This window comes from Pongo abelii, chromosome 16 (assembly GCF_028885655.2).
Source record: "Pongo abelii isolate AG06213 chromosome 16, NHGRI_mPonAbe1-v2.0_pri, whole genome shotgun sequence".
Taxonomy (NCBI): Eukaryota; Metazoa; Chordata; class Mammalia; order Primates; family Hominidae; genus Pongo; species Pongo abelii.
The window spans coordinates 104393345-104419325 of record NC_072001.2 but is presented as its reverse complement, the minus strand read 5'-3'; the positions used below and the strand labels follow the sequence as shown (position 1 = coordinate 104419325).

The 25981-nt window shown below is 44.0% G+C and overlaps 1 protein-coding gene across 1 annotated transcript in view; it reads left to right on the top strand.

The window, feature by feature from the left end:
* The window catches only part of CHSY1 (chondroitin sulfate synthase 1), a 75065-nt gene extending 50751 nt beyond the window's left edge, over positions 1-24314 (top strand). The window contains exon 3 of the mRNA XM_024232462.3: positions 20980-24314. Within this exon, the coding sequence (XP_024088230.1) occupies positions 20980-22572 (1593 nt within the window). The 3' untranslated portion in view covers positions 22573-24314. The remainder of the gene's footprint in view (positions 1-20979) is intronic.
* Positions 24315-25981: the final 1667 nt, after the last annotated feature.

Genomic DNA, 25981 nt, shown 5'->3' with positions numbered 1-25981 from the left:
AACCAGTCTCCAGAACTGTTTCATCTGAAATGATGTGGTTTTTTTTTTGTTTGTTTGTTTCTTTGTTTTTGAGACTGAGTCTCGCTCTGTCGCCCAGGCTGGAGTGCAGTAGCACAATCTCAGCCTACCGCAACCTCCGCCTCCTGGGTTCAAGCGATTCTCCTACCTCAGTCTCCTGAGTAGCTGGGACTACAGGCGCGTGCTACCACGCCCAGCTAATTTTTTGTATTTTTAGTAGAGACGGGGTTTCACTGTGTTAGCCAGGATGGTCTCCATCTCCTGACCTCATGATCCACCCACCTCGGCCTCCCAAAGTGCTGGGATTACAGGCATGAGCCACCGCGCCCGGCCGCAATGATGTGTTTTGAAGGAGTTCTGTTAGAATTGAAAAGGTAGGAAGCCGGAGGCGCAGTGTCCACAAATGTAACAGAGTGTCTTGGTGTCAGGAAGACACAGCAGGGCACAGGTCAGGCATGGTGGTTTGGGCAGCTGGAGTGGGAGCAGGGAGCAGCTCAGTGGTAGATGGGAAGGCAAACTGCTTAGGAGGATGCCACACTTAGGAATGAGTTTCTTTAGGCAAAGTCTGCATGTGCCTGGTTTACCTCCAGTAAGTGGGGCTCCAGCATAAAGGTGAAGGCTCTGGATCAGGGCCAGCAGACTCTGTGTTGTGTAAAGGGCTGGCCGGTAAATGTTTTAGGGTTTTTGCAGGCTGTGGGATCTCGCTCCCAGCTACTCAGCTCAGCCAGTGTAATGCAAAAACAGCTGTAGACAGTAACAAAAGTGAGTGTAACTGTGTCCCAGTAAAAATTTTAATGGGGGATTTTGGCCAGTGGGCCGTAGTGTGCCGACCCCTGCCCTGAGTTACAGATATAAGCGTTTTTTGTTTTGGGCCTGGTACTGCTGACTGCTGTTTCCTGTCAAGTTACCCAGTTTTTCAAAGTACACTTTCTCCGCTGTAAGATGGGAGCAATACCTATAAAACCTGTGCCTGGCATGTGATGACATGAAATAATATGTAAAATGCCACTCTGAAAGTAGAAGTTACTGATGTGTTTTTTGTGAGATGTGACTCTGAAAAGTGGCTTTTAAATCATAGTTTGTTCATGGGTTCCTGTGTTTAATATAGTAGCCAACTTAAGACTTACGAGAGGGCTAAACCACTGTCACAGACAACTGAGAGGATGCAGCAGAGATAGATGTTAATTTCTCTGTCCAGTAACAGGATGGCTTTTCCAGGATTTCGGGGGACTCCGTTCCTTGTGGTCATTGAGGGGTCCAGGGTCTTCCATTTTGCTTTACTGCCGTCTCCTGTGGCAATTTCCTTGACCGATCAATGGCATGGCTACTGTGCTCAGGTGACAGACAGCTGCAGGAGAGGAAAGAGAGCCTGGGGACACAGAGCCCAGAGCCAGGTCTTAAGCACAAGCCGAAAGGGGAGCAGGTCTCTCACTCACACTCTGCTGGGGGGGGTCTTGGTTCACACCTAACTGGACAGAAGGCCCAATCGCCGGAGTCAGACCACAGTCTGTCACCACACGGGAAGGGGGACAGATACATTGGCGACGAGGTCGCAGTCTGTGCGACGTGACGGAAACAAATCCTTACATCCCAAAGTGAGTCCCCAGCAGCCTTTCCTGTCTTTGGTGGACTGGGTTTTTGTTTCTCAGGTTTCAGATATAAGGCGTCCAAATACCACTTTCGGAATTCTTAGGGTATACCAAGGTCAGATGTTTAAGAAATGCAGTTGCACAATGTAGTTTAATTGACTTTTAGGTTAAAAAGCTCCTAATTTGAGATTCAGATAGGCTTCTAACAAGTATTTCCATTCGTAAGAATCCTGGCTTCTTAGGAATCGGTCACCTGTATTTGTAGTTTTGGTTTTGCCGTATTATAATTTAACATTATATAAATTTATAGCTTTACATTATAAAAGGAGTTTATCATTTAACATTATAAATTGTTTATAATTTAACATTATATAAATGCCATAATTTGGGGTGTCCTTAGATATTTGCCCTAAATTTGTCTCTCCTAGAAAATCATTCTGGCTGTAATAGTAGATAGAAGAACTTGGGAATCTTCTCAGGGTATAAACCAGCAGATCAGTCCAGATGGAAACGTTTCCCTTAGGGTTCCTTCCTTTAAATTTGTGTTATTTGGCTTTTAGCTCTTCCTCTGCCATAACAAGTGAGCTTGGGAATACATTTGTGATTAAACTTACATTTGGGCAGGTATGGAAATGTCTTGTGATTAGTTACCAAGCTTAACGTGACCTTTAAATAAGGAACATAATTAATGGGCTTCCAGTCAAATATATCAATAATTTGAGGGAAGAATCTTAAATTGCCAGGCATTGCCTCTCCCCACTCCTTCCACCCGATGGGGCTGGCCTTGAACTCCTGGGCTCAAGTGATCCTCCTGCCTCAGCCTCCTGAGTAGCTTGGACTACAGGCATGTCCCAGCGCACCTTGCCGGAAAATCTCAAATTGCATAATGCCACTTTCTTTGAATCAAGCAAAATTTGTGATTCTTGAATATCTGTATAGATGTATACTTGTGAATTAGGTAAACAAAGAATAGAAGAATTAAGACTAAACATGCTTTGTCCCTTTTTGTTCTAGGGATGTACTAGTAGTTCACTGAATTGCTGGGGTCACATACACCCAATGTGGTATAGTGAAGGGTTTTTTAAAAATTATTTTTTCTTTCAAATACAAATGAGGTCTTGCTGTATTTCTTAGGCTGGTCTCGATCTCCTGAGCTCTAGCGGTTCCCTTGCCTTGGCCTCCCAAAGTGCTGGGATTACAGGCATGAGCCACCATGCCCAGCCTATATTGAATGTTTGACAAATACATTTGAAGCCAGGGTATTTACATGTAAATTATGGCTTTATTGCTTGTGTTGGCTAATCGTCCTGTAGTTCGCATAGTGTCTGTGGTTCCTAGTGTATGTGGTTTATAGTCTTAGTCATGGATCTCGGGGTGTAATCCCGCTTGCTGGCATTACAGTGTTGCGGCTTCTCTCAAGTTAGTTTCACATGAGTTGTACCCTAAGATAATAACAGTGGTTATCACTAGGTAGACGGAATAGGTTTAGTGTTTCTTTTTACCTCTCTGAGTTTTCCTAGTTTCTGCCAGTAAACATGGGTTGTGCAGTAAACCTTCCCGCTTCTGACACCTGGCCTTCACATCAGCATGGGACACCAGAAAGTGCCTGAATAAGAGCCAGCAAAGAAAAATGTTTTCATTTCTTCTAGTGTAATTTATACTTATGGATCTCATGAGAATTACATTGTTTAGTTAGGGTATGCTTATTTTACGTATATGTCTTTTTTTTTTTTTTTTTTTTGAGACTGCATCTCACTCTGTCACCCGTGCTGGAGTGCAGTGCCGTGATCTTGGCTCACTGCAACCTCTGTCCCCCAGGTTCAAGTCATTCTTCCGCCTTAGCTGGAATTACAGGCACCCTCCACTACACCTGGCTAATTTTTGTATTTTTAGTAGAGACAGGGTTTCACCACGTTAGCCAAGCTGATCTCCAACTCCTGACCTCAACTAATTCGCCTGCCTCAGCCTCCCGAAGTGTTGGGATTACAGGCATGAGCCACTGCTCCTGGCCTTGTATGCCCATTTTTAATATTTATATATAATTTATATTGACTAACTGGGGTGTTGACACTATGTAACTGGAATTTGAATCTATTTGATAGTCTCTCCTGCAATTACCTCCTCCCCGGAGACAGCCTTTTTTTTTTTTTTTTTTTTTTTTTTGAGAGGGAGTCTTGCTGTCTCCCAGGCTGGAGTTCAGTGGCGCAATCTCGGCTCACTGCAAGCTCTGCCTCCCAGGTTCACGCTATTCTCTCGCCTCAGCCTCCTGAGTAGCTAGGACTACAGGCGCCCGCCACCATGCCCGGTTAATTTTGTTTTTGTATTTTTAGTAGAAACAGGGTTTCACCATGTTAGCCAGTATGGTTTCAATCTCCTGACCTCATGATCCGCCCGCCTCAGCCTCCCAAGGTGCTGGGATTAGAGGCATGAGCCACCGCACCCGGCCAGCTTTTAAATAAAAAATGTAATTAAAAGTTTTTAGCTTTTGGTTGACACATGACTTACACCTTTACCATTAGCCTTTAAGCTTTCTCACATCTGTGAAATTTTTGTTGTTCTTATAGCTTATAATTTTCATGTCTCTTTTTCTTTGGTTTGAAATCCTGACACAAATAGTAGGATAGCTTGATTTTATTTAGCAGTTAATGTTGTTAACTATTTCAGGAAAATAAGATGATCCAAAATATGATTATTGCTCAGGTGTGATATACAAGTACGTAAGTACTATGTAGTTTGCAAAGTATAATTAGTTTTGTAATCTTATATGTGAATATGTTGCATTAGAAGGAATGTTTTTCAAATGTCAGAGTAGGATTATGAGTGATTCATCCCATTTCCAGAATTTTATAATAAGTATATATTGTTTTATAATAATAAAGAAGGTTTAAAAATAGTTAATCATAAGTGATGTAAATGTTTCTACTCGATGGCATTTTAAGAGTCACGTGGGTTATGGGTGAGTTTACGAAATGCTGTTTGTAAGACTACTTTTCATTCATGAATCCCTCTTTATTTCATTGTAGCCAGTCTATTATAAGACATATGTTGTGGAATCTGTTCAAAACTTGGGGAAGAAGTGCATGAGATCTTATCTTCTTGGCATCAGAAGTGTACTCTTGAAAATAGCATTTTGAGTTTTTGAGATGCCACTGTTTATCCTCCCACCCTTCACAGCTCTCCCTGTCTCCCTTCTCCCAACCCAACTCATGCATACAAAAAGTCAGGGTTTGTGATTTAATTTAGAAATAGAGGCAAGATTAGAAAATGGAATTGTGTGGAGACTTGGAGATCATGTAGCATGCAGCAGATCTGTTCTAGGAAGAGTAGGAGGCTCTGGTTGTGAGTGATTGAAGACCACTGCACTGTTTAGAAACAGCTGTCACATCCTCTTCCATTCAGCACCTGATTATTATACAGCTTTATTTAATGGTGCAAAATACCAAATAGAGAACAAGGAACATAAGGGCAAAATTAATGGCTGGATAGCTGTTGTGGCTACATAATTCTGATCTAAAATTAGTTTAGAAATTACAATTCAAAATGCAATTGTGAAATATCATTTTGAAATACTTTAAAATGCTGCCTAGCCTACTGAAATGTTTCTCAGTTGAGGTACCCATGTAAAATGTGTGCGTACACATGGACACACAAACAGGCTAAGAAAGAAACAGAGGAGTAGAAACATTTCATTAGTTGAGACAGGTTTACTTCCAATGAAATTTTTCTTTTCTTTCAGTTGGTAGTACTTGGTGGTCTATGTGTTAATGTTAATAATAAAACAAAAGTTACCCATTCTTAGATTACTTAACTCTACTATTACTAGTGATGGCTTTCCTGCTGAAGGCGCTCCATAGCTACATGAAGAGGGCACAGAGAAAGTTACTTGATGCTTTCGAGTCACTTTCACTTTTAAAAGATGCTGGTGGCCTTTGGATCCCACTTTGCCCTGGTGCTTGGCCAAGGCCAGGGCATCTGACCGCCCCTAAGCACATGGAGGAAGGAGGTGGTAGAGGGAGGTGTGGAAATCCATGCTGATGGCCCTACTCTTGCTGGTGCCCTTTGTTGCTGGGACTCGGTGCCCCACCTGCTCACCAAGCAGAAGTGATCTCTGAGTGGTCTCCATGGCCAAGGCAGCAGGTTTTGTCAGGCAGGGAAAGAGCGTGAAGATGCACACTCTCCTGGTGTGGAACATGCTGCTGTCCCCAGCTTGTCTTCCTTGGTGCCAGGAGTGTTGGTATTGTGTGCACATTAACTAGAGGACTTTCCCACTCTTCTCTTTACTCTTATGCATTATCTGACCCAAATTTGGTTCCATGGAGTAAACATACTTGGTCAGAAACTGTGAATAGTCATTTCCAGCATTTAAACCTTTCTTGCTGATGATGCCATTAAAATACACACATGTGCATGCACACAGTGTGACGGTGGCTGGAGAGGAAGGAGCATTCACCTGCTCCCGGGCAGCTGGTCAGGCTGGTGACCCAGCTGTCATGCTTGCTCCTCGCTCCAGGGTGTGGCCCCTTGCCTAGAGGAAGACATGAATGTTCTGAAGGAGGACAGCGTATTCCTCAGTCTGCTCCAACTTAGATTCCCTCTGGAAAGCTTCCCTGGCCCCCTCACTGCTGTCAGGTCTCCCTCAGGTTTTCCCTGCTGGAGAGGCCTTCCCTGACCCAAGGATGTGATGCTGCAGCCCCCCCTCGCTGCTGTCTCCCCAGCTTTGTGGTTCTCCAAAGCTCTAATCCCCGTCTGACACACTCCTTGTTTGTTGCCTGCTTGCCGGGCAGGCATTTCTAGTTGTCTTGTCAAGAACCAGCCCAAGAGAGAGCTGAGAGCCAACCTGGGCTTTGCTGTGTGCAGTGGCTGTGGGGTATGAGCAAGTTGCTGAATGCACAAACTAGAGTATCACCGAAAGTAAAATGTGGACAGTAACAGAGCTGCCTCGTCGGGTTACATTAGTGCATACAGGGTAGGTCCTTGGTATAGCTTCCAAGAGATGTTAGTTGTTAATGTTATTATATAAAATCACATAAATTATTTCACTTCAATGGGAGAGGAGTTGTAATAAGCATTTTTTAAAATGAGGTGCCTCTGAAGGGTGAAAGGCTGGCTGTCAGTTTAAACATGTTGCCTAGTGTTTAGCTAATAGGATAGTTGAATGATTGTGCAGGGAAGTAGGTGATTTTGGAAATACATGTAGGATGATTACTCTCAGCTATTACATCTTATCCTTTGAATAAATGTTTATTAAGGGAATATATTAATGCCAGGCTCTGCTGTGTGCTATGGGTGTGGAAAGAATCTGTGAGACCTGCCTTCAAGGAACCTCTGGAGCTACTAGGGAGGCGTTTAGAACTCTGAATTCTGCAAATTCTAGTTGATCCTCTTTGAAGGATGCTTTTCCTCTCGTATTTCTGAAGATATTGATCTTCTGTATTTGAAAGTCCCCTTGTCTTAGCTCTTGTTGCCATATTATTTGGGAGTAGGGGGAGTTGGGGTTGAGGTTGGCTGTCTTGCCTTGGCTGGTCTGCCCCAGACCCCTGCCTGGCTGTCTGGGAATCTGAGGGGTAGGGCGTGGGGGTGGGGGTGGGGATGTCTTTTCTGAGCAGGCAAAGGCCCTGTGCGGAGTGTGTGTTCTCTTAGCTCTTGTTTATTGAGCATGACACGTCTTCTGCTGTAATGTTTACGTATTGACAGGAGCCACTTACATTGTTATCTGTGATTAATCTTTTTGTCTTTACCTGTAAACGAGATACAGTATCTGCTCATTCATTTATTCAGCAAGTACGTAGAGGGCAATTACTAAGTGCTTGGCACCTAGAACAAAATGAGTTTTGCTCTCAAGGAGTTTAAAATTGTGAGGATTAAATGAGTGTGTTGAGAGAGAGAGAGAGAAGTATGGTATCTCATAGCAGATGCTTAAAAATATTTCTCTCTTCTTTTGTGTAGGGCTTTTCAGTTTAGAATACTGTGTTAAAGAACAAACAGTCCTACTCGTTGTTAATTATTAATTAGTTGCATTTTATTTCCACCTACCTCTTTCCACAAAGGATCTGAAGTTTAGTGTATTTTATGTATTTCTGTAAAATTTTTTTTTTGCTTAGAGCAGTGAGTAGATGGATGAATGAAGGAAAATGAATGAATTTATTATAAATGAGAAGCCAGAGAAAAAGTACTACCAGTTTCCCCCTACAATCTACTTAACATAGATAATTTGAGGACATTTTTTCCCTAATAGGTTGCTTTAAAGAAAAATTAAGTTTTTTGGAGCAGCTTTAGGTTCACAGCGAAATTGAGTGGAATGTGCAGAGATTTCCCAAGTGGCCCCTGCTCCTACACATGCACAGTCTCCCCCCATATGGACACCTTGTACCAGAGTGGTGGTACCTTTGTTAGAATCAGTGAACCTACAGTGACGTGTCATTATCACCCAAAGTCCACAGTTTAAAATACGAGTCACTCTTGGTGTTGAACATTCTGTGGGTTTAAACAAGTTTATAACAAATACCCTCATATATGTATCATACAGAACAGTTCACTGTCCTAAAAATCCTCTGTGCTCTGCCTGTTCATCCCTCCTTCCCCCATAACCCCTGGCAACCACTCATCTTTTTACTGTCTTTGTAGTTTTGCCTTGTTTTGTTTTACAGTGTTATATAGTTGGAATCGTACAGTATGTAGCCTTTTCAGTTTGGCTTCTTTTACTTAGTAACATGTATTTAACTTTCTTCCATGTCTTTTCATGATTTGATAGTTCATTTTTTGAAAATGCTGAATAGTATTCCATTATCTGAATGTGCCACAGTTTATTCATTCACCAACTGAAGGATATCTTGGTTGCTTCTGAGTTTTGGCAATTATGAATAAAAGTGCTGGAAACACCCATATGCAGATATTTGTGTGGACACTAACTTTTCAGCTCTTTTGGGTAAATACCAAGGAGCTCACTTGTTGGATCCTATAAGAGTATGTTTAGTCTTGTAGGAAACTGCCAAACTGTCTCCCTAAGTGCCTGTACCATTTTGCATTCTCACTGGCAGTGAGTGAGAGTTCCTCTTGTTCCACTTCCTCACCAGCATTTCGCGTCACTCCTTTCGGCCCTTCTAATAGGTGTGTAGTGGCATCTCGTTGTTTGAATTTGCATCTCCCTAATGACATATGATGACTTTCACATGCTTTTTTTTGCCATCTGTATAACTTTGGCAAGGTGCTTGTTAAAGCCTTTTGCCACTTTTTAATTGGGTTGTTTTCGTATTTTTGAGTTAAGAAGTTCTTTGTATATTTTAAATAAGTCTTATAAGTCTGTGAATATTTTCTCTCAGTCTGTGACTTGTCTCCTCGTTCTCTTGGCAGTGTCTTTTGCAGAGCAGAAGTTTTTAACTTTAATTAAGTCCAGTTTATCAGTTCTTACATGGAGTGTGTCTTTGGTGTTGTGTCTAGAAAGTCATCACCAAACCCAAGGTCATCTAGATTTTCTCCTCTGTTTTCTTTAGCAGTTTTGTAGTTTTGCCTTTTGCATTTAGGCCTGTGATCCTGTGAAGGGTAAGGTCTGTGTCTCGTGTCATCTTCCTGCATTTGGATGTCCAGTTGTTCCAGCCCCAACGGTTGAAAAGCCTGTCACTTCTCCGTGGGATTGCTTTTGTTGGTTGCCTGTGCTCTGAAAACTGTCCATATTGCTTCCCTGAGAATTTGACACTATGGAATTTAAAGCTTTACTAGCTTCCCTTCCCCACATACCCTTCCCCAGAAAAACAAACCCACTCCCTCTTCTTCCCTCAGTCCCCTCTCCAGTGTTTTTCTTACCCTCTTTTTTGAAAAAACTTTCAGAATGGTGCCTTTGTGAGGTAGGTGTCAAGTGAGAGTCCCCCCTCAGACTTCATATGAACTGGAGCTGGCAGACATGGAGTCTTCAGCCTCACAGGGGTCGTGCTCAAAACCTAGGGTCCAGACCTGTGGCATTTAACCCCCACCCCACTCAACACTGTGTAAATGACAGAAACACTGACAGTTCTGAGTGTAATGCATGACCCAAAGCTGGGTTGGGACCCCGGGGCTTCCAGAGCAGTTGCTTTTCCTCCGAGGACTCGAGTGGTGGAGCGGGGCTGTGGGAGCCCTTGTTCCCCGCGCTGGCCTGCCCCCCCGCCCACAGTGCCACCGTGCTGTCCCCACTCACCAGGCCTCCACTGTCCCAGCGCTGCTTCAGTCTTTAGGTGGTGGTGGGGGTGGTTGGGTTTTTTAAAGTAAGACATTACTTCATTAAATGCTATACGTTAACACGGCGTTGAATGTCTTTATGTCAAATAAGATTCTACGAAAAGGTGTAGATGAAAAAATATCCTAGAAGGAAGTGAATCTGTAGGTCATATTCAACCCACAGATATATTTTGGCTTGTATTTCTTTTTTCTCTCTTCCTTTTCTCTGTCCCTTTCCCTTTCTCTCTCACTTGAACTGGTTGCCAGCACTTCAGTTAGACTTGACACAGAACAGCTGAATTTCTAGCTTCCCTTTAAACCTGGCTGCACTGGGTCTGTGTGGCAGGTCCTGGTCCCCCTGAGCTCCATCCCTTCTGGCTTACAGCCACCTTGTCCCTGTAAGTTTGTTTTAAATTTTATTTTTGATTTAGTTTGTGCTTTGGCAGTCCCCTAGACTAGAGCTTATATCATGTTCTCACATAGAGATACGTTGGGTCATGTGTGACGTTGGTGTGTGGTCCGTGTTGACTGGAGTGAAGAGGGTGTTGAGAGAAGCACAGGTGTGGAGGTCAGAGGGCCATACCTGGTACTTGGGTGAGCCGGGTTTTAGAAACACCTTTGGAGAGAAGCCTGCTAGCCACTTCGTGGCAGGCCCGAGCTGGGCCTGTTAACGCCACGCTCACCGGCTCTATCTTGTGTTCGCGCTTGTTTCTTCTTTGTACGTGACATTTGGGCTTTCACTGCCTGGTACAGCGCCTTTCACAGGAGTGTTCAGTAAATATTGAGTGCCACATGTGCACAGGACTTTATCCATTTAAAGATGGTTCTGCATGGATTCATCCTGCATAATGCTGCCACGTCTGCCACTTTATTTTTGTTTTTGTTAAGGTGATGCCTGGTGCACTCAACTGATTGCCCCAGATCAGATGTTTGTGAAGGGAAGACATGGGAGTTTAGATAGTTTTCGGACTGCAGATAAGGGTCTCCTGCCACGGTCTCTGCTGATTATTTAGACATGGAATGTTCACTTGCAAAATCTATTGTTTCAGTTTTATCACTTTACTTATAGTCTTATGCAGAAGCCTTAAATTACTATCAACAGCTTTTGTTTTACTTTGCTAAGCTTAATTATCAATTATTTTGAAATGAGTCAGGCTTCTCTAAAAGGTGTTTAGGTTTCAGAATTAGTCACTAACCATTCAGGACTCATTCATAATAATTCTCATTTTTTTTTTTTTTTTTTTACCACTAAAGTCCCAGCTTAATTTCCATGACAATTTTAGTTTTTTGAATGGAGTCTTTAAAATACAAAAACGTAATCCTTGAACTTAATTAGATGAAAATTGGCAAAGCCTACACAAAACTAATTAGGAAAGACCTAGTAGGGACAGTAGGATAACCATATGTCCTGAGAGTCTGGACAGGCCCAGTTTATGCTGGTGGTCTCGGCCTGATTATTAACAGACCCACTCTTTCATCTCAAAAGGTCCTGCTTGGGACATTAAGTTACCTGTAGAGCCTACCTAGAAGCATATGAGAATGTAATTTAAATGTTTAAAAACTTGTGACTCTGGCTACCAGCAGTTACGGTCTCTTGACATTTAGACAACGCTTACTTTCTTTGAACCACTTTTCAGGACAAAAGGGTGAGAAAACCGCTTCTCTGTATAAATTGAAACACTGCCTAAGTCCGAATGGGAAGTTGTTGCTCTGTAGCAGTGACGGTCTGTAGCTGAGGCTGAACGTGTATGTGCTGAAGGACAGTCATGTAAACAGTTAACAGGAAGAACGAGGACTTAATGAGAATGTTGGCTCTCCTTGCAGAAGACAAGAAGGACATTTGCTAATGAAGACTGTGGAAGGTATTTGTTAACCAAAGATTAGATATGGGTAGTTGATGGTTATTCCCAGCTGGGCTAGAAGTTCCTGGGAATAGCGTGACCTTGGTATTAGCCCCTCTCAGATTCACTGGAGGATGACGCAGGGCCCTGAAACATCTCACAGGAAGGGAGATGGCTTTGCTGGAGTTGAAGGATATGGAGGCACTTTTTATAACAAAGATTAAGAGTTGTTTCATGGACAGTGGAAATTAAATGAAGTCATCAGTGCCACTATAAGCATCTTAAGGTTTCTTTACTGAGTTTTTTTTAAGCAAGGAATACTCTTGTGATTATTAAATTAACCTGTCTATATTGACTTGTGTTTTCTTCTGCAGTACTTCTAACTTTGTTTTATAATATTCTTCTAAGTGGTGTGCCAAATTATAGATTATTGAAATATCTTATGATAATAAAATCCTCTTAAATTTTGAATTTGGTACTATTCAAAATATTCTGGAGTTTTTTGTTTGTTTGTTTGTTTTCTTTTTTGAGATGGAGTCCTACTCTGTCGCCCAGGCTGGAGTGCAGTAGTGCCATCTCGGCTCACCACAGCCTCCGCTTCCCAGGTTCAAGAGATTCTCACACCTCAGCCTCCCGAGTAGCTGGGACTACAGGCACACGCCACCACACCCGGCTAATTTTTGTAATTTTAGTAGGAACAGTGTTTCGCCACATTGCCCAGGCTTGTCTCAAACTCCTGACCTCAAGTGATCTGCCTGCCTTGGCCTTCCAAAGTGCTGGGATTACAGGCGTGAGCCACTGGCCCGGCCCAAAATATTCTTTATAACAAAAATGTCATTACTTTGTTACTCCTGGAGCTGCTAAAATGAACTGTTAAGAATCTCATATTTTTAACTAATTTTATAGAAGAGTTGGAGGTTAATTTTCACAGGAAACAATTAATAGGGATGTGGTATTACCCTTTAATGCTTCAAATATAGTTTTAGTCAATGAAGATATTGCTGCAGCTTCAGCCATATCAGGAGTAGGTGAGCAGAAGAATGTCAGAGCGGGGCTTTAGAGGATTTGTGGCTCGTTCTGACATGGTCACATAAGATCTTTGAATTCTTTACCTTGACGGATCCTCTGTCTAGTACAATGCAGTCACTTTTTTGTGGGTCTTTTTGTTTTTTGTTTTTTGTTTTTTTGACAGGGTCTTGCTCTGTCACCCAGGCTGGAGTGCGGTAGTGTGATCATGGCTCACTGCGGCCTCCACCTCCCAGGCTCGTGATCCTCCCCCCTCAGCCTCCTGAGTAACTGGGACCACAGGCATGTGCCACCACGTCTGGCTAATTTTTAAGTTATTTGTAGAGATAGGATCTCACCATGTTGCCCAAGCTCATCTTGAATCCCTGGGCTCAAGCAACCTCCCGCCTCAGCCCCATAAAGTGCTGAGGTTAACAGGCGTGAGCCACCTTGCCCAGCCCAGTCATTTTATAAATGAGAAAACTTGAGACTCGACCAATTCAAGTAGCTTGTCCAAGGTCTTACAGCTTTATTCTTGAAATTGTTATATTCTAAACTTTCTTCCAGAGAAATAGTAGCTTTATTTCTGTTACAAGAAAATTGCAATTTAGTCATGTGACGATACGTTTTATTTATTTATTTATTTTTTTGAGACAGGGTCTCACTTTGTCACCCAGGCTGGAGTGCAGTGGCACGATCTCGGCTCACTGCAACCTCCGCCTCCCAGACTCAAGTGATTCTCCCACCTCAGCCTCCCAAGTAGCTGGGACCTCAGGCATGTGCCACCATCCCTGGCTATTTTTTTTTTTTTTTTTTTTTTTTTTTTTTTTTTTTTGGTAGAGACAAGGTTTGACCATGTTGCCCAGACTGGTCTGGAACTCCTGAGCTCAATAATTAATACACCCGTCTCGGCCTCCCGAATTGCTGGGATTACAGGCGTGAGCCACCATGCCCAGCCTGACTATACTACTTAAGGGTCAGGGACTTCAACAATTTCCTGTTGAATGGAGGAAATTGCCTGGAGCTCAGTAATTAAATGTTACCTGCGTCTTTCCTAGTTAATGGCATTCTGGTGGTGAGCAGTGACGTAGCCCATAATATGAGGGAAAGCAGGAAGATGGTTGGAGATGTAGGTGTTAAACGCTTAATGACCACCATTTCTCATGTGCCTAGAGCAAAATGATTCAGTTTCATCTCACCCGCAGCATGCCTCTTAGATAGGCATCCTCAAAGAAAATGAAAGGTAGGAAGTAGGGAAAACCCAAATCACAGCAGAGAAACTAGAAACTTGGTGAGGTAAAAAAAAAAAAAAAAAAAAAAGATATTTTGAGGAGAACATTGCAGAGGATTCCAAAGTTGAGTACAAATGGCAGCAGTGCCACAGAGGCCAAGACTCCATCCAGAAGCACTGAGATCTGTTGATGTGGTCACATGGGAGGGGCACCTGGGAAGGTGGGAAAGGGGGATGGAGGGTGCTCCGTGGAGGGTGTTTTCACAGGGAAGGGGGATGGAGGGTGCTCCGTGGAGGGTGTTTTCACAGGGAAGGGGGATGGAGGGTGCTCTGTGGAGGGTGTTCACAGGGAAGGGGGATGGAGGGTGCTCCGTGGAGGGTGTTTTCACAGGGAAGGGGGATGGAGGGTGCTCCGTGGAGGGTGTTTTCACAGGGAAGGGGGATGGAGGGTGCTCCGTGGAGGGTGTTCACAGGGAAGGGGGATGGAGGGCATCCACACTCAGAGCAAGGGCTGGCCTGGAGGCCCCATGGCCCTGGAGCCTGGTGGGGCCGGTCAGGGCTTCCCTAGGTTTTCCTTCCTGCTCCATTCAGAAATCACAGATGATGTATGAATTTCTTTCCTAACCTGGCTTTAATATCTCATTGACATTTTTGCTTTGCTTTATACTTCACATTTCCTGTTCTTAAAGAGCTCTAAAGACAGCGTATTTGATTTCTGCCTGTCTGTCTCCCATTCCACACACTGAGGGTAACAAGAAAATGTTTCCCTACCTCTACACCAAAGCCGTTTATGACAAGGCTTTGTGCAGAAATTGGCTGAAGGGCACCACCTGAAGCCCATCTGGGGCGGTCTTGGTTAAGGTGGAGGTACTCATCCTTACCTGTGACAGAGTGTTTGCTCACCTGTTGCTTAAACCCGCATCAGCCTCTTAGAAAGGGAGCTATTTCCTTGACGTCAGTTCAGATTTTTTTAGAGATCATTACAGATATGTGTTCCACCCAGTCTGTCAGGTAGGAACTTCTTTGAATTGTTTATATACCGTAGCAACATTAATAAATAATAAATTAATAAAAGTAAATCCTCTGGGACAGAGCAGGGGCCCACCAGCCAGTCTGGGCATAGACTTGGCTTTAAGTTCACTTTCTGTCAGGTGCTCCCTCCCCCAAGCATATGTGCATGCGCACCACTCACACACACCTTTTTATCTTACAACAGATTTCTTTTTCATTAAAAAGAGAAAATGGCCAGGCTCGGTGGCTCATGTCTGTAATCCCAGGACTTTGGAAGGCTGAGGCAAGCAGATCGCTTGAAACCAGGAGTTCAAGACCAGCCTGGGCAACCTGGTGAAACCCCTCTCTACAAAAAAAATACAAAAATTAGCTGTATGTGGTGGTGCACACCTGTAGTTCCAGCTCCCTGGGAGGTGGAGGTTGCAGTGAGCTGAGATCACACCACTGCACTCCAGCCTGGATGACAGGAGACCCTGTCTCAAAAAAAAAAAAAAAAAAAAAAATTATATATATATATATCACATTTATTTCAAATTTTTAGAGTTTAGCCAGAAGGTACTTAGAGCAACTTTCACTGTAGTTAAAACCCTCAGTCTGTTTTACAGCTTCTACCAGCCTGTTAGTCAATACTTTTCTCCATGTTTACCCCCTTAGCACACAGACTCTGTGAAAGTAACAACCATAGGCAGCTTCTAAAACATTTTGTGAAATGGATTCCTGAAAATGTGTGGGGACGTGTTGTCCTAGTGGGTGTGTGAGAAGTAATCAGTCACGTAGAGGCCTCCCATGGGGGCCCGCCCTCTCTGTGTGGGGTGTGGACGGCTAGGAATAAAGTGTGCCAGTCATATTTGGTCTAGGGAGTTAAAAAAGGTGACCACTACATCATCCCTCCAGAGTAGTATATATTTTCTCTTTAAATATGCTACTGATTTTTGCATTTTAAAACACATCCTGGCCAGAGGAGCCCAGCCTTATCCTTGTATGCCGTTTACCATGTGTAACATATCATGTCTGTCCTCATCAGCTGTTTCCTTCTGTATTGATGTCATTCAACAATTTCTCCATACTTGCTCTGTTTAAAGGCCTCACTTGTTATGAATTCGATGTATCAAGCTCTGAGCTGGACTCTGGAGATGGAGGCAGTGAGCACCCACACCCTCCCCCGTTTGCACGTGTTCCCGCAGCTGCTGCAGGGCTGTCCATGTGGTACCTCCTTGCATGGTCATTCTGGCCCATGTGTCTAGTTTCCTGGATCCTGTCATCTTCTTTACAGCTTTCTTTCCTCGCTTTAGAGGAATATATCCTTCAATAGCTTCCTGGGAAGGAATGAATGCAAGGTAAAATGGAGTCCTGAGTATCGGAGCATCTTTCGCTCTTCTCACTTGATGGATAGTTTGGGAAGAGAATTCTACACTGAGAGTAATTTTCCACTCCTCCCGCTTTTGAAGGCATTGTTCTTCAGCTTCCAGTGATGGTATCTGTGTCCGGTGTCATTTCCATTTCTGATTATTTGTATATGCCCTTTTTCCTCCTCTTTGGAAATTTTTAGATTGCTTTTTCCTGTAGTTTTTATACTGGATACTTTTATACTGTACTTTTTATACTGGATACTTTAGAGTTTAACCCAGGCACCTGACTCCCTTAATTCTGGATCCTTTTTTTTATATTGTTGTTGTCCCTCCTATGTGCTTTTTGTTCCTAGAATGAATACTTTTCTCTCCTGTTGTCTGTTTTTTTTATCGTTATGATCTTCTAGGGATTTCTTCAGCTTTATCTTCAAACTCTACTCCTTTGTTTTGCTGTTCTGTGTTTGGTTTCAAGGGTTTTTTCCTCTGATTTTCATGTTTATCGTATTCTGTTTTGGTTGCACGGATGCACTGTCTTCCCTTTGACTATATTGTAGCTTTTTGTTTTTGTTGTTGAGTTTTTCTTCTGTTCACTGCGTTGTGTCTTTTCCACCAAGGTTTTTACTTTTGTTTTGTTTTGTTTTCATCATTCCCATTTGGAACCCTTGACTGTTGATTCTCATTTAAGAGTGAAGCATTGAGAAGCTGACCAGAAGCTGTGTAGCAGAGGCTTTTAAAACTAGTGTCTTTGCTGTAATGATCCAGCTTTTTGGTTGATGTTTTTGTTGGCAGACTCTAGGTATCTATGGTACTGTTCAGTTGATCCAGAAAAGACTATTCCTGTTTCCTGCTTGGGGTGGGGAGTAGGGTAAGTTTTCTGGGACGCAAGTGGGATATGAGGGCAGGGTCCTGCGTGGGGTGGGGAGTGGGGTAAGTTTTCTGGGAGGCAAGTGGGATAGGAGGGCAGGGTCCTGCTCAAGTCCCCCAGTTTCCATTTCCCCATTATCAGACTTGTGCCTCACCAGCTTGTGCTTGGGTGTAATTTCTGGAAAAACTAAACTTCAGGGTTATGTATTTATCAAGGAAGTAAACCCAGAGGACTAAGATGCAGCATTCAATCATAACTGTATAAAACAACTGTAGTACGTACTCTACTCCCGTAGTGACTTCATAGCTACCTCCTGTTGCCACTGGGTGAGCTCAGGTGTTGGCAAATATAGGCTTGAAATGCTGGGTGACACTAATCATCCCCACTGAACAGTTCATCGCTCCAGAAAATTGCATATTGCAGTAAAAAGCAATCTCTTGCAGTTCTTGTATTTTTCATCAGATTTAGTGCAATACCGTGAACCTCGAGTAACACCATGGGACCCACATGAAGTACCACTAACCATGCTGAAGTGGCTCCCAAGAAACAGAAAAGTCATGACATTACAAGAAAAAGATGAATTGCTTGCTGGGTACTGTAGATTGAGGTCTGCAGCTGCAATTGCCCATCCATTTCAGATGCAGACGATTGATCTTGTAAACAGACAATGTAAACTCACAGTATTAATAAATACAGTGTTGTAAGTGTATTTACTCTTCCATGCCATTTTCTTAATAACATTTTCTTTTCTCTAGCTTCCTTTATTGTAAGAATGCAGTATATAATTCACACATCATGCAAAAGATGTGTTATTGATTGTTATTGGTAAGACTTCCAGTCAACAGTAGGCTATTAGTAGTTACGTTTTTTAGGAGTCAAAACCCATACATGGGTTTTTGACTGCACGAGGAGTCAGCACTTCTAACCCCCACGTTGTTCAAGGATCCACTGTATTTGGGAAGAGAGGAGAAAATCATGTGAGTTCCACCACTCCTGTTCAGCCATAAGTCTCCAGTGTGTGTTCTAAGAATACCTCTGTGCTATCAGCCATAGGTCTCCAGTGTGTGTTCTAAGAATACCTCTGTGCTATCAGCCATAAGTCTCCAGTGTGTGTTCTAAGAATACCTCTGTGCTACTGTCTTGAAGCACTGTTGAGGGAGGAACAGAATTCTGCAAGCAGACCCACGGGGAAGCTGTGGCATGACCCAGTGGGGCTGGAGAGAGAAGGGTCGGAGATACATGGAGAGATGGGATTGGCAGCACGAGCTTCCTGCAGGGCAAAGAAGGAACAGCACATGCTTCAGACTGTTCTTACCTCACTGTAGAAGACAGCTTGTAAGGCCAAATTAATGTGTGTTACACTCTTGGAAATGGAGAGACCTTCCACAAACAATATTATGGTTCTTCATGTTCATTGTTAAGAATTTGGAAATTATGAGCAGATGAAATGGAAATAATATATACTTGAAACAAATATATATAGAATCTCTGCCAGAATTGTTATCTAGCTTTTTATCATATAGCAGACAGTCATGATTGTGCTAGCTCTCAGTTAGGCGGCATGTGGGTTTGTGAGTTCTCTGCCATGGTAGAGCCTTCCTTACCATGAGATCCTCAGGTGGAGTCAGCGGTGGGGTCTGGTGGCCTGCACAGTTACTTAAGTCACGTTACAAAGGCTGGCCTTGGTGAAACAGGAAGCATGGCTTCCCAGACCCTGGGAGCATCTTCTGAGGCACCATAGCAGGTCCTTGTAACTGCTGTGCCCCCGAGTGCCCCAACAGGATTGTAAAATGACTGTATTTGCTTCAAGGTTTTAGAGCCTGCAAAGAATCTTTCTAAACCTTTCTTCTCTTTGAGTCCTCACATTACATTTGCCACCTTGTAGCCCTGCCATTTGTACCCAAGAATCAGCCCAGCTAGAAAGTGAACAGTAAGGATGCTTTGGGCAGGGAGTTCATAAGGCTTCTTTTGTTGTGACCCACAGAAGGAGCAAAGTAAAAAGAGATAAGTTAACGCGGTTCATCCAAGTCTTGTGGCAGGGCTTTATCTTCATGTTGTTTGTATCTGGCCCACCCATCAGGGCTTGAAGGAGTCCCGGCGCCAGTCGCTTACTGCCTTCTCTCAGCAAGCCCCAGGTTACTTCTTTGCTTCAGTTTATTTAAAAGGAGAGTTTGAGATTTGCTTTCCTGTAGTTGATAGTAGGTAGCAGAAGGGGCATGTAAAATTCCACGTAAAGTGTGCCCTGTGTGCTGCCTGGGGGTCAGGGTCGAAGTTTCTCCTCCTAGCCCAGGGAGGCCCTGCTTCCTACCCCCGTAGAAAACCTGACCACCTTTTCTAGTTAATTGGAAAAGTGTGCCACAGTGTGGCAGCGATTTCAGTGGTGAGTCCACGCGTGCACCTCCCACGTGGGGAGCATAAGCGGTGTGGGAAGGAAAGTTGGAAACAGCGGCGGCACTTTGGAGGACCTGTAATTCCGCTCTAATTCTTGCTCTAAGACCAGACTTACGGGTGCCCAGGAGGTAAAGGTCCTCAGACCCCAGCTCTGTGCGGGGCCTGCCAGGCATGCTGGCTCCCTGTTTTCTTTTTACCTTATGAGAAAAAGAAATAAGGTATAAAAGTGCCCATTTATATTTCTCTACTATTAATGGTAGTTGCAGTGGCTCAGGAAAAAGTCAGCATATGATTGTCCAGAGGCAAATAAACCAGTCAGCCAGAATGCGTATCATCCCTTACCACGAGTTAGTATTTAACAATATGAACAAAAAACAACCATGCACTTGAAGGAGACAGGACTAATTTACCAGATACCAACCTCAAATGCTTTCACTGAACATTTTTCGCAAACTGTTATTCTGCATTCCAACATGCTTTGTAAAAATGTTCATCTCCTTGCCCGGATGTCCTGAGGCATTAGGCACATTCCCTTTCTAACTTGAGGGAACCCATTTTGGCTGATGGCCCGTAAGCCTGTGCTGTCCCAAAACCTGCGCCACGGGGCGGAGGCAGAGTTGGTGGAATGGTGAGCCCTGTGCGTCCTGCATGTTTCCCATCTGCCAGCATTTTCTGATCCCCCAGGCACCAAGCTCCGTGCTGGTGCCGGAGACCCCATGCTGAGCAAGCAGGCCCACTCCTGCCTCCACAGAAGACCTGGGAGAGGGGTACCTTCCTCGTACACAGGGAGGCCAGCAGCGTGAAGAGGGTTTTCAGCGTGTGCTTGCTTCCAGAGACTTCACAGAGCCTTGTTTCATCCCTACAGCGTCCTTGCAGGGCCAGGCCTCCTCCTGCCTCTGATCAGCATCCTCGCAGGGTCAGGCTGCCTCCTGCCTCTGATCAGCATCCTCGCAGGGTCAGGCTGCCTCCTGCCTCTGATTGGCTTTCCTTTCCCTTAGCTCCCTGGAAGCAGGGTACTCCTTCGCTCAGGTTGTTTGTCTGGAGTTCTCTGGCTCTCAGGAGGAAGTTTATTCCCATAGATAGAAGCCACAGGGTCTGCTATTCAGGTCTTCAGCCAGGGACACATGACTCTGTGGGTCCCTTTCACAGGCATAGTAGGATGGGGGTGGCATTATCTTTCAGGCGTGCTCCTGTGGTGTGCTGTGATCTCAGTTTTATACGTTTTCATTATGGGACAACTTTTTCATAGTTCTGTTTGCCTGTAAAGGTATATTGGCCAACTTTGGTTATTAACCCTTATTTCCTTAAGTAGTTTCTATCTGTGCATTCTTCTAACCACGTTGGACTGCCGTTGATTGGGCCTTATCTGGGGCCTTTTGTGTGCTGTGGTCCATTCAGAAACATTTCTAATATTTGCATTTTCTTAAGCATGTGCTAGCACTCAATCATACAGTACTAAATTTGTGGTCTCTTTTTTTTCCCATAACAGATGCAGCAGCTTTTTTATGAGAATTATGAGCAGAACAAAAAGGGGTACATTAGAGATCTCCATAACAGTAAAATTCACCAAGCTATCACATTACACCCCAACAAAAACCCACCCTACCAGTACAGGCTCCACAGCTACATGCTGAGCCGCAAAATAGCCGAGCTCCGCCATCGCACAATACAGCTGCACCGTGAAATTGTCCTGATGAGCAAATACAGCAACACAGAAATTCATAAAGAGGACCTCCAGCTGGGAATCCCTCCTTCCTTCATGAGGTTTCAGCCCCGCCAGCGGGAGGAGATTCTGGAATGGGAGTTTCTGACTGGAAAATACTTGTATTCGGCAGTTGACGGCCAGCCCCCTCGAAGAGGAATGGACTCCGCTCAGAGGGAAGCCTTGGATGACATTGTCATGCAGGTCATGGAGATGATCAATGCCAACGCCAAGACCAGAGGGCGCATCATTGACTTCAAGGAGATCCAGTACGGCTACCGCCGGGTGAACCCCATGTATGGGGCTGAGTACATCCTGGACCTGCTGCTTCTGTACAAAAAGCACAAAGGGAAGAAAATGACGGTCCCTGTGAGGAGGCATGCGTATTTACAGCAGACTTTCAGCAAAATCCAGTTTGTGGAGCATGAGGAGCTGGATGCACAGGAGTTGGCCAAGAGAATCAATCAGGAATCTGGATCCTTGTCTTTTCTCTCAAACTCCCTGAAGAAGCTTGTCCCCTTTCAGCTCCCTGGGTCGAAGAGTGAGCACAAAGAACCCAAAGATAAAAAGATAAACATACTGATTCCTTTGTCTGGGCGTTTCGACATGTTTGTGAGATTTATGGGAAACTTTGAGAAGACGTGTCTTATCCCCAATCAGAACGTCAAGCTCGTGGTTCTGCTTTTCAATTCTGACTCCAACCCTGACAAGGCCAAACAAGTTGAACTGATGCGAGATTACCGAGTTAAGTACCCGAAAGCCGACATGCAGATACTGCCTGTGTCTGGAGAGTTTTCAAGAGCTCTGGCCCTGGAAGTAGGATCTTCCCAGTTTAACAATGAATCCTTGCTCTTCTTCTGCGACGTCGACCTCGTGTTTACTACGGAATTCCTTCAGCGATGTCGAGCAAATACAGTTCTGGGCCAACAAATATATTTTCCAATCATCTTCAGCCAGTATGACCCAAAGATTGTTTATAGTGGGAAGGTTCCCAGTGACAACCATTTTGCCTTTACTCAGAAAACTGGCTTCTGGAGAAACTATGGGTTTGGCATCACGTGTATTTATAAGGGAGATCTTGTCCGAGTGGGTGGTTTTGATGTTTCCATCCAAGGCTGGGGGCTGGAGGATGTGGACCTTTTCAACAAGGTTGTCCAGGCAGGTTTGAAGACGTTTAGGAGCCAGGACGTAGGAGTAGTCCACGTCCACCATCCTGTCTTCTGTGATCCCAATCTTGACCCCAAACAGTACAAAATGTGCTTGGGGTCCAAAGCATCGACCTATGGGTCCACACAGCAGCTGGCTGAGATGTGGCTAGAAAAAAATGATCCAAGTTACAGTAAAAGCAGCAATAATAATGGCTCAGTGAGGACAGCCTGATGTCCAGCTTTGCTGGAAAAGACGTTTTTAATTATCTAATTTATTTTTCAAAAATTTTTTGTATGATCAGTTTTTGAAGTCCGTATACAAGGATATATTTTACAAGTGGTTTTCTTACATAGGACTCCTTTAAGATTGAGCTTTCTGAACAAGAATGTGATCAATGTTTGCCTTTGAACACATCCTCTTGCTGAACATTATGTAGCAGACCTGCTTAACTTTGACTTGAATTGTACCTGAGGAACAAAACTTTTTTTAAAAAATGTTATCTTTTGAGACCCTTGGCTCCAGTCCTATGGCAGAAAACGTGAACATTCCTGCAAAGTATTATTTTAACAAAACACTGTAACTCTGGTAAATGTTCTGTTGTGATTGTTAACATTCCACAGATTCTACCTTTTGTGTTTTTTTTTTTTTTTTTTACAATTGTTTTAAAGCCATTTCATGTTCCAGTTGTAAGATAAGGAAATGTGATAATAGCTGTTTCATCATATTGTCTTCAGGAGAGCTTTCCAGAGTTGATCATTTCCCCTCAATGGTACTCTGCTCAGCATGGCCACGTAGGTTTTTTGTTTGTTTTGTTCTTTTTTTGAGACAGAGTCTCGCTCTGTCACCCAGGCTGGAGTGCAGTGGCGCGATCTTGTCTCACTTTAACCTCCACTTCCCTGGTTCAAGCAATTCCCCTGCCTTTGCCTCCCGAGTAACTGGGATTACAGGCGCACACCACCACACCCGGCTAGTTTTTTGTATTTTTAGTAGAGACGGGGTTTCACCATGTTGGCCATGCTGGTCGCGAACTCCTGACCTCAGGCAGTCCACCCACCTGGGCCTCCCAGAGTGCTTGGGGTGGGCCACCAAGCCCAGCTGGCCATGTAGGTTTTAAAGCAAGGGGTGTGAAGAAAGCACAGTGAGATATGTGGCTGTTTTCGTGGTAGTTCGTTCGGCCTAAATAGACCTGGAATTAAATTTCAAGAAGGATTTGGCATTTTCTCTTCTTGACTCTTCTCTTTAAAGGGTAAAATATTAAGGCTTAGAGTGACAAAGGTGAATTATTACAATAAATCTGATGTACACAAACTGAAACACACACACACCCCCCAATCAAAACATTGGGGAAAAATGCATTTAGTTTTGTTCCTTTCATCCTGTCTGTGTTATGTGGGTGGAGATGGTTTTCATTATTTCATTACTGTTTTGTTTTATCCTTTGTATCTGAAATACCTTTAATTTATTTAATATCTGTTGTTCAGAGCTCTGCCATTTCTTGAGTACCTGTTAGTATTATTTATGTGTATCGGGAGTGTGTTTAGTCTGTTATATTTGCAGTAAACCGATCTCCAAAGATTTCCTTTTGGAAACGCTTTTTCCCCTCCTTAATTTTTATATTCCTTACTGTTTTACTAAATATTAAGTGTTCTTTGACAATTTTGGTGCTCATGTGTTTTGGGGACAAAAGTGAAATGAATCTGTCATTATACCAGAAAGTTAGTTTTTTAAATTCTCAGATCAAATGTGCCTTAATAAAATTTTTTTTTCATTTAGATTTCAAACAGTGATAGATTTGCCATTTTAATACACATCATTGGAGATCTGCGTATTTGTAAATAGCCTGATGCTCATTTGGAAAAATAAACCAGTGAACAATATTTTTCTATTGTACTTTTCAGAACCATTTTGTCTCATTATTCCTGTTGTAGCTGAAGAATTGTATTACATTTGGAGAGTAAAAAACTTAAACACGATTCATAAAGTTTTTCAAGTTATTTGAGGGAAATGCTTCTGTGGACTGCAGTTTGGGAGTGAAACGAAACCCAGTTTCAAGTGCTTCCTTCCGTTTTTTCCTCAAATGAGCTCGTCCTTGTTCCTCATCAACTCGCTGACTCCACGTTCTTCAAAACAAAGGTCTTCAAACCAGGCCCAGGCCCCGTCTGGCTCCTGGATAGAAATGTCCCCTCCTAGGCCCCATAGAATCTGCATTTTAACAAGTGCCCGGCGTGGTGCTGTGGCATAACTTGGGGTTCTGGGATCAATCTAGTTAGAGGATAAATCAACACAGTTGCAATATAACCCAAGAATCAAAAGAAGTGAGATCTTTGATGCCAAGGTAGCAAGCTCGTGTGGACAAGCATTGCCCCCAGGATAGGTATATTTACAGTGTAATGACAGTTAAGTCCCAGCATAATGACATTGCACTCACAGGAAGAATTGCCGTAATTCAGCCTAATTGCCATTTACTCTGTGGGAGTGTTTAGTTTTTTCTTGGAGAAAAAGCAGAGACATTTTTATTCTTCGGTAAGGAAGAACATAATATGTATCTTAATGACAAAGTATTATAAATTCTTTCCTATTTACCATAGTAACAAAGTGGGGGGATTTGGGATGTGGTGTGAGTGACACGTTTGAGTGAGCATCCAGCATTTCGATGACCCTTGGTTAAACCTGCCATTTCCTTCCCTGCTCCCACTCCTGATCAAGTCTGTCCCTCTTCCTGATAGCAGTGTTGGTGTTCATGGAGGTACTGCCTCCCTTCCAGGCTCGGTTTCCAGAAACGCAGTGGGACCCCTCCTCTGGCTCCCTGCCCTGGCAGTGGCGTGCCTGCACTCCGCATGCTGGCCTCCAGGTTCCACTCTCCTCTCCGTCACCTGGTGCTGTTCTTTTGCCCAGAGGGTAGACTCGGCAGTTCCACTGGCACCCGGGCCCTCCTCAGCCTGGCTACTGTCCCCACGTCTGTCTTCCCCCCATTCCACAGGGCACCTCCTCCAGCCGCTGCGCCCCAAGTTGTGGGGACATCTGTGTCTGTGGCCCTGCCACACACTTTCCCTCCATCTGGACAACCTGACTGTTTCCCAGGACACAGCTGAAACACCCCACTGTCCACTTCGCTGCCACCCTGGACCCTTCTGTGGGATGTGACACAGCTGGGCCTCCTCCTGTGACCATGTGGCTGTATCTGTCTCACTAGAGCCCCTCAAGGAGGCCTGGGGCTCTTGTTCCTGCCCGTCCCCTGGCGTGTTGGGAACCACACTGCCCTACTCCCTCCAGTGCCCTGTCCACATGTGCCTCCTGCCAAAGGCATGCCCTCCCATCTTCCGCACTGAGTACTCCTGCCAGTGCACAGGCTGAGACCTGCGGCCCCTACTGGGCCTGGAACTAATCCCTTACCCCTGAATCTCTGGAAGCTTCCTACTTAACCCTTCCACTGTGGTTTCCTGCTTTGTGACTCCTGTGAACAGTATTAAAATTGTAGTGTGTAATACGGCTGAAGAAGGGGAGAAGGGCACAATCACAAAAGCATGAAGGGGAACCTCCCTCCTTCCTCCCAGCACCAGCCCAGGACTTCCCACAAAGAGCCACCAAGTTTGTGCTGGCCAGGAAGCAGAAGTGTATGTATAGATGCATAGACAACATG